At 30.0% G+C, this 16,816-nt stretch overlaps 1 protein-coding gene across 4 annotated transcripts in view; it reads left to right on the plus strand.

The window, feature by feature from the left end:
• The window catches only part of LOC107451108 (uncharacterized), a 104,583-nt gene extending 88,044 nt beyond the window's left edge, over positions 1–16,539 (plus strand). For 2 of the 4 annotated variants that reach the window (XM_087160720.1, XM_043048722.3), the window contains exons 5-7: positions 4,604–4,680; positions 7,622–7,839; positions 13,532–16,539. In XM_087160720.1, the coding sequence (XP_087016846.1) occupies positions 4,604–4,680; positions 7,622–7,839; positions 13,532–14,463 (1,227 nt within the window). In that variant the 3' untranslated portion in view covers positions 14,464–16,539. The remainder of the gene's footprint in view (positions 1–4,603; positions 4,681–7,621; positions 7,840–13,531) is intronic. The other 2 variants (XM_087160721.1, XM_043048724.3) reach the window with 1 other exon arrangement.
• The last annotated feature ends 277 nt before the right edge of the window (positions 16,540–16,816 follow it).

The following is a 16,816-nucleotide window of genomic DNA, read 5'->3' on the forward strand; positions in this document are numbered from 1 at the left end:
TAATTTGTAATCTTTTTGACCACCACTATTTCTAAAAAAATTAAGCATATATATTAATATGTAATAATGTCGTGGTAGCAAGTCCGCATAAGCATATTCAAATTACAGCGTATGTCATACCTGCCAACTTTTAATCCCTTCCATTATCATTTTTCCCAGTGGTATTAAAATGGAATTAAAACTTCAATTTTAAGCAAGCAAATACGTTGTATTTGTGAAAACTTAAGTTGACAACCATGATAGTCACGCATATTAATATCTGTGCTTAATTTTTGTAAGAATAGTGGTGACCAATATCATTAAAAAATTAAGATTATAAAAGAAAAAATAGTATATAATTACTACCACTTTAAATATGAAAATAAAATCTTCCGGAAAATCCGGAAGAGTTGGCCTCCAACTGCTACGGAATTTCCGTAGTTTCAGAAATCTTCTTTTAAGACGGTAGCAAAATGAATGTCTTAATATTTAAAAAAAATTAATTTTAGCGTAACTTGTCCACTATTACTTATAAAAGTGCAGGCCATATGGCTAGATTCTTAAGTTCTGATAAAAGTTTTATGAGAGATCCATTTGCTTTAAAAATTTCTACTTTGGTTCGCTACCACTAGAAAGAATTATTTTCAAAATCCTCATAAGTTGGAGGGTATGTGTTTCTGCCTAAAATTGTAATTTATTTTCCATTTTACTACCACTGGGAGAAATCATCCTCGAAAGGTTGGCAGGTATGTAAAAGTGTGTAAAAATCTCACTGAATCTAAAACCTCCTGAATATTGTTTTGCGACAAAACCATCACGCATCGTTGCCAGTCTTATCTACTCAAAAGCTTTCGTGTAATTTTAGATCTCGACTTTTAACAATGATTGAGAAGTTCGACTTCCGCCCTTTATAGCGGCTTCTTCATTTATTATATTGCTTCATCTTCAACCAGCTTTTTTTTTTAATTTCCATATCTGATCGAGTAAGTGGTTTGTTTTGTGGGTTTAGGGTAACCCTGTGTCACAGGTGATAGAATGATGGGTAGACTCATGCAACAGGCATGACCTTGGATATTTCTTCGTGCGTCCGGAAGGTGGTATAATGACCGTGTATTGGTCATAGTCCATTTTCTAATTTACGTGACAGACATTGAGCTTGTTAGGGAATATGACGTCATGCGGTTTGATTTCAATATTTCGTGCTCTAATCCGAGCATTGTCTTATTCTTATTGAATTTTTTTTTTGTTATGCTATTTAAACAATTGAACTATATCAGTGGAGTTTTAGATTTCGAAAAGCAGTTTGAAAACTTAATTTCTCAATTTTCAATTATTAGTTATTAGTTTACATCGCACTAGAGCTGCACAATGGGCTACTAGTGACGGTCTGGGAAACATCCCTGAGGATGAGACGAAGACGTGCCTTCACAATTTCGATACTCTGCACAGGGGATGGCTTCTCTGTTTCGGTAACTCGACATTCACGGTAAAGCAGTTTAACGAAGACCGATACCGTACGCCCTCGGTCTCTTTGCAGTCTGATCAAAGTGATTCCCCACCCTCACACTGACCGCAGCAGGAGATGCTGGAACCGTGTCTTAACTATCAATTCACTACGGGACCAATTTTCAATTATTAGTGCTATGTAAATGTATGAAAATTTAAAGAAAAATAGTTTTTATAGATAAAAAAATTCAAAATTTATTATCGCAGGCAAATGTTAGTATTTATTTTGATTAGAGAAGACATTTAAATGAGAGTACTACTCTGGCTCTGTAATTGCAAAAGCGGAATCTGAACATAATTTTTTGTTATGTTTTTTTGTTAAATGTTTGACACAATTAAATAAATTTTAAATAGATGTAAGAGTTGAATGACTAATGGGATAGAGGTACTAGATGACATTTTTGTGAATTTGTGCTTTAAAATTTGTACATTGGGAATGGGAAATAAAGCTGTCTTGATTTCATTTCATATCTGAAAGCTTCCAGGTTACAAAATCTATAATTTATAACACTCATTTGAACTGTTTGCGTCAAGGTGTTCTCTCTCTTAACATTCTAAAGGTGCGCCAAAAGATAGGTTGTTGTCTAATGTATATGGAATATTCCTCCCCTCTGAAAACCCAACAAGATTTTAGATTACATCAAATAAATATTCTCCAATTAGGTAATATTATCCTAGCAGCAAAGTAACTTGCGCTCTCATTGGACCAATATTCACGAATCTTGGCTCAATAAAGGATTCAAAGGGCCATACGTTTTCCGATTTTGGCCTTTCATAGAATTGTCAGATTCAACCGGTGTTTCATATTCATTATTCAGCCAATGTAGGCCCTATATTGATCTATATATGCTATTCTAAAACCAATATTAAAAGATCTAGACACACCAATATTGGTCCTTCGGTGCAATGTTCTTATAAGATCCATATTGAGTCAATTTTGTAGGTATCAGACCACTATGAAGGTAAACCAATTAGTGAAAGAACCATTCAATATGAAATCTATTAAAAATTTGAAAGTGGTAGCAAATATATGTCTAAAAATTTGCTTAATTTATGAATATAATTGGTTTGTTTTATTTACTTGTCAACCACTACAGATTCAATTCTCAAATGTATGTGATAAATTTCTCTCAAGTACTTTTAAAATAGAATTTGGGTTCATGCGCACAAGTGGGTCGCTTTTTAAATAATCTGCACAGACTACTTATAAGAAACCATGTGGAGGCTTTCTGATGTAAGAGGTGATGACTGGGCCAAGGTAAAATTGCTGCTAGAGAATTATTTTCCTCCAAATTTTTTTAAATAATTTTTTTAAGTAACTACTAAAATGACCATTGTCATTTTAGTTCCTTAACAAACTTCAAGTGGGAAACATGCAATTGGTTAATGAAATTGTTCACATGATAATATTTGTATTCTCGAAAAAATAACTAAAATGTTTTGAGCTGAAATAAAAAATAAACTAAGTTTTTATAAATTGATATAAGACAAAAAAAAAAAAAAAAATTATATATCGCCGTAACATTTCTACGTATTTTTATCGTTATTATTTTTTAATTCCAATTTTATTTTGAGTTTTATGTTGAAATCGACTTCTAACTTTTTATTCGATACAAATCATAAAAAAGGAGTACCAATTATGAAGTCCATTTGAGCGGCGCCATTTCGGAAATAAAGTGATACCTAAGAAGAACATTTATGAAAACTTTCATTAGTGGTCGAAAAATGTTCGAGCGTTCCCAAACGATTAAAAATAAAGAGCAAACGTATATCTGAAGAACCAATTAATGGCAATGATTCGAAAACACTCTTTCAAATTGTCACCGGCTGCAATTAAAATGGGAAGGCGCCAAACGATACTTCGTCATTCTCGCCTGCCTCTAATGATCCTGACTCCGTTGCTCTTGCTACTCTACCCCATCATTCGAAGGATGAGGATGTAGAAATCACAGCATCCCCTCGAATTTTCTTCCTTCCCCCCAATTACTGATGCTGGCAGCCGTTTTGCGTGACGACTTTTCACGCTAGAAACGTGACGATGGGTTCGATATCTTTTTTGCTAATTAGCTGTTTCGTGCTATTTTAGCTATGATTTTACCCGCATTTTGGTAATTGCTTCTAGGAGATGGTTAGAAAAAAGAAACTATAGGAGATAGGAAAAATAAAAGGCTAATAAATTTTTTTCTCCTTCTCTGATTGCAAACTATAGGCTGATAAAAAGAAATAATTCTAAAGAGTATTTAATAGAAAAGAAATTCGTAAATCAAATTACATCAAAATAACAAATATTTATATCAGATCATCAAGAACAAATCATTTTAAAATTCAAAAATTAATATATATATATACACCTGCTAACTTATAATCCTTTCGAAGATGATCTTCCCCAGTGATAGTAAAATAGAATTTAAATTACAATTTTAGGGAGAAACACACACTGTATTTTGAACATGCTTGTACAAACTGCTGACAGAATTACATACTTATATATTTTTTTAAAAATAGTGGTGGGCAAATAATTAATGTTATCCCGGGATGCACCGCTCATTCTACAGCCTTGGGTAGGCCAGGCGTTCACCACAATTTTGTGACCAACTGCATAAATGTGACAGTGTGGTGAGCAAGGCGCACATAGCTGTCTTTACTCCCAGGCAAGCTGGTACTCATTGATCTGAAGCTTCGTGAGCTTCGCGTCACCTCTGGGGATTGACCATCACTACAGCAGCTCAGTGCTTTTAGCCATCTCAGTGCCTGAGCCATCGCAGCGCAATATTATATGATATTTAAATTGCATATTACTTTATAATTTAATACTATAAAATATTACATTGCACTATTTTCTATTTAAATTTTTAAAAACTCAAGTTATTTCGACTGTATTGCACAAGCCTTGAATATAGCAAAGCTTTAATGAAAGTAATTTTAAACATACTATAGCACGAGTAAAATGTTATTTTTTATTATTATTTTTATTTATTTATTATTATAATTTTTTTTTTTTTTTTAGTATAAGTTTTTTGCAATGCATAATCTAAAGAAGATGGGGAAAAAATCTTTGCTATATATATTTATTTGTTTATAATTGTTAAATATATATATATTTTTTTTTTCATTTCAGATAACGCAACTAAAAATCGACAATAACCCTTTTGCTAAAGGATTTAGAGATACGGGGGCTGGCAAAAGGGAGAAAAAGTAAGTGATATATAATTTTTTGTTTAATGTTTTAACAAAAATGTTGAAAAGAAAGTGTTTAGAATAAAGGAATTTTGTATTGATTAAGGAAAGAAGTAGTAGAAATAATGTCGTAATTTATAAACATAGTTTTATTAACATTGAAATCTATTTATTAAATAAAACAGGTAATAAATTCAAACATTTTCATAAGTTACCAACACAACTATTGAAATATTAATTCGCGTCTATTTTGACCGACAATGCAATGTTTCAAACACTACTATTAAAATTTTGATTGAATCGAAGGATTTTTTGAAATATGTTTAATTATTCTATCTTATTTAATGTTAATTTTAGTATAAAACTAGTACAGTACTAGGGAGCCTCCAGTATAATACTTTCAGCTCCATGACGTCAACTTTTTTGAGTCCTTTGGACTTTTATTTGTTTCACTGCCGTTACCCAAAACTTTGGCTGACTACGCCATCTATTGCATTCTTTTTGGACTTTTTAAAACATCGTGTAAAAGATGAAAAAGCGTATTCGAGTATCTTCTCCCCTCTCTCCTTTATTGCTTTTTTATTTTTCAGTTTTTAATGAAAATGATTGAGTCACTCTTTTTTCTAATCTATGTTAGTAAAAAAGATAAATATTTTTTCTTTATAAGATAAGCATAAATAAGATAATGATAAATATTTTATATTATAGAGAATCTTGCAAAGATAAATATTTTCTCTAAAGTTTAATTTTATTTTGTAGGAAACATTTTGGTTAATTGCATTTTTTTTTTAATATTAATATTTTTCTTTTTGTTTTATTTTATTGCTTTATTAATTTCTTTCAAAATTATTCTACGGTTTTATTGAATATAGCGTCCAACATAGTTATAGTTATTAACTTCTATGAAACCGTTTTTTCAGTGTTAAGCATATTTTATAACAATTATGCGCTTTTATCAAATTTTAGTTTTAGAAACCTTTTTGTCGATTTAATTATATTTACCAAGCTATTTCAAGTCAATATTATGATATTTTAACACATATAATAATGTTTTTTAAATATATATGAATTATTAATGCAGAATAACACAATAAATTTTTAGGAAATTATTGAGTATTTTATTTAATAATTTATATTTTTAGGAAACGTAGGGGAAAAAACATTCAATTAATCTATTTGTTTTTAATTCTTTTGTTAATTTGAGAAAATATTTATTAGAGAAAATATTTATTAGAGAATTTAATATTAATAATTTAGAAAATAATTGGGAATAATAGAATAATTTAGAGAAAATTAAATTCTAATTTGCATTCCATCGTACTTGTATGGAGGAAAATATCAGTTATTAAAATATTTATATACTTTTCAAAATTAAAATTCGTCTACCCATTTACAAAATGAATTATGATTAAATATCAATTATTTAATTTTCAACTATTCTAAATTGGAATTCATAGAATATAATCGAAAATCTTAAATGTCCCCACCTTCATCTTCCTCAAACAAAATGCAACAAAACACCGCCCAGGTCCTCTTGAACCTTCCCTATTTCAACAGAACTTTGAGGACACTCAAATCCTCGGCCGATCCTAGGATCGCGCCGCTTGCACAAGTTCAGAATAGGTGCTGGTGTTGACAAAGCTCTTATCCATTCGGTAGTTCAAAGCAGAAAAAGCAAACAAAAGTAAGGATCTTTAAGGATTTCCATTAAGTGGCTATTTCAACCATTGGCGTCTATTTTGACCGACAATGCGCCAAAGAAGTTAATTAAAGTTAACCTAACTGTCAGGATTTGTACTTTTTGATGTTCAGTCTGTATTTAACTTTACTCAGTCTTTTGAAAAGAAAATCGTTTTCCTGGCGTCGGAAGTAATACAACATGAATATTTAGTTAAAAGCATTTAGAAGTAGAAGATTACTTTTTATACAAAGGTACGGTTTTATTTAGTAAATAGAGGATTTGCTTTGATTTTTGAAAAATACGAAACAATGGAGCATAAAGTAAACTGAGAAATATGAGACTAAAATCGTATTTCCCGATTTGAATATAGTGCTCTTTTCAATTGAAACGGATGTATCATATTAAAAGCTGAACATAAATGTGCTTCTCATTTTTTAATCAGTAATGCTTTAAATATTAGAGATTATGTCCTAAATAAATCTGTGAATTTTTTTTTTTGTTTGTTTAGTTATAATGCAGAAACATATACCTTAGTATTTTATTTCATTTATCAAACGTAAAAAAAAAAAGATTAAAATGTAAGGTAATATTTATTTTACTAATAATTTATTAGTATTCTCAATGTATAAAATATTTTTTTTGATATTTCCAAATGAAACAAAGTTTAAAACTCGATGAAAATTTAAAATTTTTTTTTAAAAGTTGAAATAGTCTGATTTTTCACACTTTCAAAAACACTCCTTTATTTATCATCATGTTTTACAGAGCCTAAAAACAATTGATCTAAAAGAAAATTCAAAGTAATTTAATCAGAAAATTAAAAGTAATTTAAACAAATAATTCATAAGAAATTGAATTAAAATAGTGTAACAAAAATGTAACATTTAGAAATAAAACTAGATATAACAGTATAAAAAAAAAATTATGTTTTAAAGTAAATTCGAATTCTTTTATTATATTTGAAAATTCCTCTTTAAAGTCGAGTCAACAATTTTATGTTAAATGACCATAATGTAACAAGTAGCTTTTAACTTTTCAACTTATTTTAATTAATATTATTTATCGTTAATTAATCGAAAACATGTTTTATTATTGATCAGCAAAAACACTTTTTTCCAAACTCCATTAATTATTTGTGTATTTTTAAGCATCAGCGTTAATTTAGTTTACATGTTTTGTGTCCATGTTCTGTACATATGTGTTATTGGATGTGCGGTTAGTGTTGTGTGTAGCGGGTGTCGTTGTCTTGATGAGTGTGATTTGTGTCCGACTTTTTAGTAACGTGACCATCCCGTTCTCCAGGCGACAGGCCCTTCTTCTCAATCAACAGCCTCACCATTCATCCGGGGGTCAGCATCTTCCCTCTTCCACATCCTCTTCTGGAGCCCATCATGGTGACCCTGGAGATGACTCCAGCGACGATGACGAAAAAGTGGATGTTGGTGGAACAGCCGATCTTCAAGCATCTGTAGCATCTCTGAATTGTGGGAAAGATGGTCAGTAATTTTTTTGTACTCATTTTCTTTCTTAATTTCTTCTTTCAAATAACATATTAGAAAGAAAAGAGTGCCATTGAATTATAATTTGAAGTGGGATTTTGCATTAACCAAAAAATTCCATACCATTTTCTTTTTAATAAAAATACTCGTCACATAAAAATAACACCCACTTAGCTGTACACTATGTTACTAAACAAGTCACACAAATTCCTATGTATTTTTTAAAATTAATTCATTAATTAATTTATAAATTTATTAAATCTAATTACTTAAACTAATTATTTTTTAAGCTAAATTTTATTAAAAATAATTATTTTTAAAATCCAGTTTTGAAAACAATTGAATGTCAAGAAAACTAATTTTTAGAGTGAAATCTATTTATAATTGCGAATAACGATCTGAAAATGAAGTTTTGGAAGTGACCATAGATCAAGAAAAATATTTTTGGTTGCAACCAAAGATCTGTAAATCTATTCCGGATTGTGACTAACAAACTAAAAATCTAGTATTAGAAGCTTTGAAAACCATTAAAAATCTAGAAATCTATTTTTTAGAGTGATCAAAGATTTAGAAATATGTTCATGATCGCGAATAACGACATGAAAATCAAGTTTCAGAAGTAATCTAAGACCAAGAAAATTATTCTTGTTTGCGACCGAAGATCTAGAAATCTATTCCGGATAGTGTAAGACGAACTTAAAATCTAGTATTAGAAGTTTTAGAAATTGATTTTTTTAGAGTAACCAAAAATTTTGAAATATATTCGTGATTGCGAATAACGATCTGAAAATTAAGTTTTAGAAGTGATCTAAGACCAAGAAAATTATTCTTTTTTGCGATTTGCGACCAAAGATCTAAAAATCTATTTTGGATTGTGTTTAACGAACTAAAAATCTAGTCTTAGAAGTGATCAAAGATCTAGAAACTGATTCTTTTTTGCGACCAAAGATCTAAAATCTATTTAAAATTTCCAGCAATAATCTAGAAATACAAATAATGCAAACATATATTTAAATTGATGTTACATAGTTGATTTAGGCCTTTTCGCCATTCGTTTTAATAATCAATCGAATGAAAACAATGAATAAAAAACTTTAAAAAAATAAGTTTTAAATTTTTTTCTATTTTATTGCATTTAGATGACTTTTTATGGAGTAATTTATGAATTCTAGTAAATTTTGTCACAGTTTGTTGGAAAATGTCTTGATTTTAAAACCTAATTGCGATAGTGATCCTTAAAGCATAGTTTTAAAATCAGATTTTCTATGCAATTTTTCATCATTATCAATAGCATGGTAGCCCAGGGTGGATCTAGGCTTTTCAGAGCTTAAAAAAATTTAACTGTAGTCCAAATATATTTTGAAAGTTGATTTTTTTTTTCGGATATTTTTTTGCATAAGTTTAAATAATTTGTCACGGCCATCTTTATATGTTAAATAAATAAATAAACGAAGGTGGTATAAAAAAAAACTAGTAACAATTTCGATGAGTATTAAAATTTGCATAATCATTAATTGAATGAAAACAATAAAAAAAGAATGGAACAAATAAGCGAAGTCGAATACTCGTATTTAAAAAAAACGCGCTCTCTATTTCTTCAATAGACTTGTCTAAAAACTTTATGAGCCTTACCAAAACGAAAATGACAAGCATTCACTAAATTAATTGACAGCTTTCATATATAATCACGAACTTATGAACTTATAGTCTTAAACAAAAAACAATAAAAAAAAATTTTTTTTCTTCAGTACGCTGCAAGATATCTTCTAATTCCAAGTATTATCATTTATCTTTTTCTTCATTCATATCCGCTTACCAGACCGCATCTTTTTCATTCAGATTAAGCTTCTTTTTTTTCTTTCAAAGTCCTTTAGAATTATTTCATTTGAATTCTTTTCTGCTATAGCCTAAATGGTTTTATAGATGAACAGATATCTTTAAGTCTTTTAATTGAGTTTCCTCTTTTCGCTCGTAATGGGAACTGTAGCACCGACAATTGTAATAATGTAATAAAAAAGAATGCACCCAAAGAACTGAATAGGAAAATTAAAATGTCCCTTCTAGTCATTGATGTTCGCCGCATGCTATAATACTTTGGCGACGAATATTAATTAAAATGCGCCTATTCTTGGCGGATGATTTTTTTCCTCTGGCGACAAATGACTCGCATTTTTAAAGCCATTGTTTTAATTCTTTTATGTAATACGTTGTAATCACTCGTGTGAACATAATTGGGGCTCATTTAAACTTTAAGGTAATTGCCTAGAGATACGTGGCACGGACTTGTTCTTGGAGATTTCTTCTTGAAGTTGGCTTCGTTCGTATTCTGATTCGGAAATTTTACTGCAATCACTTAATTTCATAACTTTCACAGGGAACCAGATAATTGGTCGAAAAGGTTATTTAGGCATAGGTTTATATAAGTTCTGCCCTATGTAATTTTTCTAGGATGACGGGCATTGTAAAATGATAGTTGGCACGATTTCATTTCGGAAATTTTATCTTTTAGCTGTATCTTTTAGTTGGTTAGAAATTATTTACAGCCTAAATATGCGGCTGAATTATTGTGTTCATGAACGTTGGGATCAGTAAGAGGTAAAATAATGATAAATCTCTCAGAAACATCATTATTACTAATGCAATTTTGTATAATTGTAATACACAGTTAGTTTTTCACAAAATTTCTGTTGAAAACAAACTGCACATGGAAGTCAGGGAATAATAATTTATTTATGTAATTATCATGTTAAACATTAGACATGACTTCATGCATGAGCAATAGTTATGAATTCAAATTATAAAAAGTATGTAAAAATGAATATTAATGTATTGACTCCTTATGGAATATTGATGCCATATTGATGTATAGGAATATGTGTTTCATTATTCAGAGCTATATCAAATTCATATTCTGATTATTAAAAGATCTCAGTGGCTGCTATAGCCAATAGATTGATCGCAGATAAATATTCTACATTGATGAACAAATGTACTAATTTTTTTTTTAACCGCACCTGAGTGATGGATTTAAGAAAAATCTAAATCAAATCATTAACCACGTTTATTGAAATTTTAATCAGTGTTTGAACTGGCAAATTCCTTATTTTGATTCCTTATTCCTTATTATAACTTTCCTGGTTCCTTTATTTTGTAAAAAATATATGATAATTAGAAAATAATTCATTAAGTTAAGAAAGAAGTTGATCTCATATATACTCAACATATACTCGTATCAAATAGTTTGGTTTATAGCGCAAGATGTTAATTTTAGATTTGTGAACGTATTTAATCATTGAAAAAAATTCAATGAAGGATCATTATGCAGATATTTCATAAAAAAATATCATTTGTCGCAAAATATTATGTAAGAATTTTCACAAATTGCGCATTGTAACAGTCACAAATGAAGAAAGTTGAGTTTTAAATTCATACCATGACTTTACTCTTTCTTACTAAAGACTTAATTTTCATAATACTACTTTTGACAAATGCTTCTTATATTTTATACATACATTTTCGAGAATTTAAAATTTCCTTCCAATGCTTAGATATGCGCAATTGTTAATGCCCATGCTTCTAAATGATTTCGATAGCGTAAGTGGTTAAAAATTAATAAAGGTATCAATTTATTTATTGCATATTAGGAAGTTCGAAATATAACAAAAGGTTTAGTAATTCTTGCTACAAAAAAACTAGGTGATCAAATAACAGGAAATATTTTATACTGTAATTTTAAACTATGAATAAAAAAATAATATGAACTATTTTTTATCAAAATGTGTTTAATAAGTTTGTTTTAATTATTTTTTACATATAGCCAATGTGCTTCTATTTATTAAGCAATAAATGAATTTTCGGAGAAAAAAAATACTTTTTTTTAAAACTACCACAGTAGCATGTACTCTTATTAGCTATGTATGGTAACAATGTAGCAATGCATTGTTGAAGCATAGTTAATAATGTAGTAAAAAAAGCTATGCATTGTGACAGTTGACTTATTAGTTAACGAGTACATAATGTAAATTATAACTGATTAACTTTCAAGATATATTAGACATTAATAATTATTTCATTTCCCAGTAGACGAAATCAATATAAAATAAGATTTCACAAAAAAGAAGGATAAAAAGACGTAAGAGAAAGACAAAAAAAGAAAATTTAATGGGATTCCAACGGAAGTCATTACATTTTTACCACTCCAGATATTCTGTGCTGAAAACCTAGAAAAACAACAAAAACGAGAATTACTTTGTAAAAATGATAACACGATAAAAATGATCATTCGTAAAGTGATAGTCTAAAATGAGATTAAAAAAAAAAAGCACTTTTTCGAACGATTCTTAATTCCCAATGACATGGAACAAGACCCGTTCGAAATCGCTGCTGTCCCAATAAAATGACTAGGCGTGGCACTCAACCCAGCAGTAATTCTTCTCTTTTTGTTTTATCCTACAAACGACATTTATAGAGATCTTCTGGACATCCATTTTTCAAAAGCCCTGTCAATGAGCTAGAGATATATGATAGACATTGTACCTTTTTATTACAGCCAATAGCACTACAGGCAGTTTTTTTTTTATCTCCCATCTTCATCGAGTTTTTTTAGTTTTTTTCAGTTGAGTACGAATAAAGCAAGAGTTCGTGTGAGCCAGTTGTGCGATTTATTAGATTCTTGATCTTTTTGTAGTGGTTGTGCAGAAGCGGTTTAAATGGATTCTGCTGCGCCGCCTCTCCAATTGGTGAAACGTGGGTTTTGTTTTATGCATCCTTTTAGGAAATTACAAGCTTAAACTATGCCACCTTTCATTGGAGCAAATATATAGATTTGTATATAGATTTTACTGTTACTTCTTTTTTTGCGCTGATGGAGTTGGATATTATTATTTCATACTTGCTTCATAAATTTTGCAGCTAAACCTACAAAACATCATGGCATCACCGTTATTGATTTATAGCTAATGTATAAATTTCAGTTAGAAAGGGTGTGTTTGTTAAAAGTAAATTTATTTCTTAAAATTCTACATTTCAACATAAAAGGAAACCAAAATATGCTTTAATTCTAGATTCGTATAGTAAATTTAGCAAGGAAACAATATACAACATGCCAATAAAATGAATATTTATTTAGAAGATGTGAAAAAATATGAATAAAGAACAAAATACGAGTTAAATTTATTTGTAGGATACCTTTGTTAGGTGCACAACGAATATAAAATGTTAACACTATTAAAGAATTGCATTTAATTGAACGCTTTCTTTTCTGCTGAAAAAAATATTGTTGATCAAATTAAATTTTCGGGTTTACAAATTACTTTTAAAAAAAAATTTAAAAAAAGAAGAGATGCTTCTACGAATCACTCATACAGGCCGAACATTTGGTCAGAAACTCTTAACTGTGTATTCAGAGCATGCTTCATTGAAAGTTTCTTATTACTATAGTAGTTAAAATACTTTTGTAATCTAAAACTTAAACTCATAAATTCTTATCCTGTTCTTGCAATGAACCATTACATGTTTTCAAACATAAAAAAATGAGCGCTTTCAAAATGTTATTCAACATATTTTCACAATAAGCTATTGCAATACTAGTTTAAAAATATTACGAATCGTGAATTCTTAGAACTAGTCTTATGCATACTACTAATAACATTTGCTAATAAACTATTTAAACTCGATATTCTTCTTATAGATACGCATTCAAGAGATGAAAGAAGAGAGAACGGATGCTCCAAGGAAGACAGTTGTGAGGATAGCTTAGACAAACCTATATCATCCATAAACTCAGCGGATCATAACGGTTCTTCAAGAGATTACAAAAACGATACCCTTGATGGACTGTCTAAGGCTGTACAACCAAACGTAACTGTTGGACCTGCAATGCCACATCCTCATCTTTTACCTTACCTTTACCCTCCTGCCTTGTACTCGTCTGGCATGGGCCACTTACCTCTCTCTCAGCTCTTTCTTCCAGGAGTCACTTGTGCATCTGGACCCAACCAGCCTTTACCTCTTTCCCTCTTCACTTCAGCTGGCCATCCATCACCAGCTTTTTCAGCCTCTCATCTAGCTCAGAGCTCACTAAATCCATCCTCCCAAGCTGGAGGGCCACTGTCTGGGATGGGACACAACCTCTTGCTGAATGCTCAACTTGCCTTCGCTGCTGGTCATTCCATGTTTCATGGCTATCCACCTGCGCATGGCTTAGATTCGCCACTGTCTAATGCTGGCAATGGAGGACTTTTAACTACTGCTGGATCAGTTGCTGGAAAAGTAAAACCTCACAGGTTTTCCCCCTATCCTTTGCCATTGACGACTATGACGAGTACAACTCCATCGACACCCCTTACAGTTCCGACTGAAGTTGTCAGGTCACCACTGTCGACATCACCTTACGATGGTTCAGTAAATAACCACCCACCTCATCTAAATCACAATTCTATAAATAAACTCGGTGCTGTATCACCCCACGGTTCAGAGTGTGGCAGCTCTGATGGTTCTGTCGGACCTTCTTCTGTATCATCATCGAGTGACTTAAAAAACATTGAGAACATGGTGAATGGACTGGAAAGGCAGCAGGAGCAATTGGCCGCAGAGACATTGACAAGGCTGACAGAAAAATAAAACTGACCCCCACTACCCCTTCGAAAAAAAGAGGTAAAACATTGCCAATACAGGCATCCTGCTGAAAATAGTCAAAACTCATCAAAGTCCCAACGATTTGGTTATTTAACATTTGGCCAGTGTACCAAAGCGGGCAAAGAAGGGACTTTTACGATAAACTTGAAGCAATGAGGAAATGCGTAGAAGTCTGCTTCATGTAGCCAGTGATATTCAACTTTGTACAAAATAAAAATCATGACTGTGTACCCCTTTTCCTATCTGTACAGCAATAGAACTCTGCTTCCAAAACCAAAGAAAACTACAGAGATGTATTGGACACCAGAACACTGGAAAAGGGTCCTGCTCGAAGAGATTGCGCTTTAAAAGAGCACATTTGTTAAAGTTTTTTTTACAGATTAAAAAAAGCATATGCTCCGAATTGGTTGTGTCTAATACAGAAAGAAAAAAAAACATGTGTTAAGATGCTTTTGAAGGAAAAAATAGAAGCAGAGATATGACAGTCTGCGTTCAAATTGCTATAATTTAAATAATTTTTGCAGTATTACTTGCTTTAGAATTGCAATTTTTATATGTGTACAACCATATACAACGTAAAATGAATGCTATTTTATTTATATTGAAAAAAAGAACTTAGATTAAAATAATTGTTTCACCCATTAAACAAAAGATCTTTTAGAATGACCTATGGACGAAACAAAGTCCTTAAAATCAGTTACTAGAGCCTGAAGGTTACCCCACACAAGGGTTACTACTGATTCATTTCAGTCTTGTTTAACCATGTTTTGGACAAAGTCAGAGAATATTGAAATTTAATTTCACAATAATTCATTAATTTTGTTATTACAGTGAAGCAATATCAAAATAAGCAATATTTATATGAACACGAACTCAACTAACCACATTGGGACCTTTAAAATAATTTATTTTATCATAATACAGTTTATTTATCAAAACATATCTGTTGAAGTTTGTAAAATGGACGAAAAGATGTATATCATACATTCATTTAGAATTTTGTTATATTCGAAATGGTGCATAATATTTAGTTTCGATGATGCTAAAGTCAAACATTACACCTTATCTAAAAGAAATAATAATAACTAAACAAAAAATATTTTCCTTTACAAAGTTTAAATTTAATTTCTTATATTTTTAATGAAGTTTCATTTAATTTAAATTCATCTAAATCTTGTTATTATTAATTGTATAAATCTATTTTTTTTAAAGAAATTCCTTTGTTAACTATAAGATAAGACATTACATCTTGCCTGAAAAAAAAATCAAACTAAATATTCCAGTTTATAAAATTTTAAATTATGTTTATAATGAAGATTCGTCTAATTTAAATTCATCTAAATGTCATTATTAAATTTTTTTAATCTAATTTCTCGTTCAATACCTTTCTATTACTTTTAAAATCTCTTCTATGTTTAGGCAGTATCATTTGGATTAAAAAATGTATAAATTTAATGTATTTAATTCTCTAATTTTTATTTAAAATTTCCGTTTCTGAACTGAATGATGTTGAATCATAGTTTTGATTCTTTAAATCGTAATGCGTTACAAATTTTCCGCAATCTTAATACAGTGATGTTGAACCATATTTTCGTTCAAGATGATGAGCCATTGCATCGTATTATTATGTTCAGGAAATACGATAACAAGGTTCAGCACACCCTATTAAGGTTGGCGTAAATTGAAACGATATTAAGGTACCAAGATTTCTAAAATCCTTAACATACTTTATGAAGAGTATATTTAAGTGATCATTAATCTATAAATTTCTTTCAAGTTCAATTGGAGAATATTTGTTCAAAACCCCAGAAATATATGACAAATAATTTAGTTGCAAAATTATAATCCAATGTTTTGAAAGAGAAAAAAAAAATATTTATAAAATTTCGTTTCATTAAGTCAACAAAATGAAAGAAATGTATGAAAACATCTTGAATGAAAATTGTATAAATGAAAATAAAATTTATTGTATTTATTCAAATTCTGTACTATAGTAATAGTTGTATATGTTGTAAGGTTACTTTTGTGGTGTTATAATAAAAAATATTATGTGCTATGTAATTTATTTGTTCTTCTTATTATATTAAGACATTCACAAAAAGAGATTCCGAACGTCTATTTTTTGACAGTTTTTTTTTTTAAGTGAATAATTGTAACCATAATTGAATAGCTTAGTTGAAGACGGTCTTAAGTGACAATTATGTTTATTTGGGAATTATCAATAAAATATTAATTATTTTATCTTGCGCCAGGCAATAACAAAGTTGCCAAAAAATGCCAAAGTTGTCATGTATAAGTTATGGAAAAAAATCCTTTGCAGCTTGTCAGATCAATGGAA

This window comes from Parasteatoda tepidariorum, chromosome 4 (assembly GCF_982258835.1).
Source record: "Parasteatoda tepidariorum strain Cologne lab strain chromosome 4, Ptep-v5.0, whole genome shotgun sequence".
NCBI classification, from domain to species: Eukaryota; Metazoa; Arthropoda; class Arachnida; order Araneae; family Theridiidae; genus Parasteatoda; species Parasteatoda tepidariorum.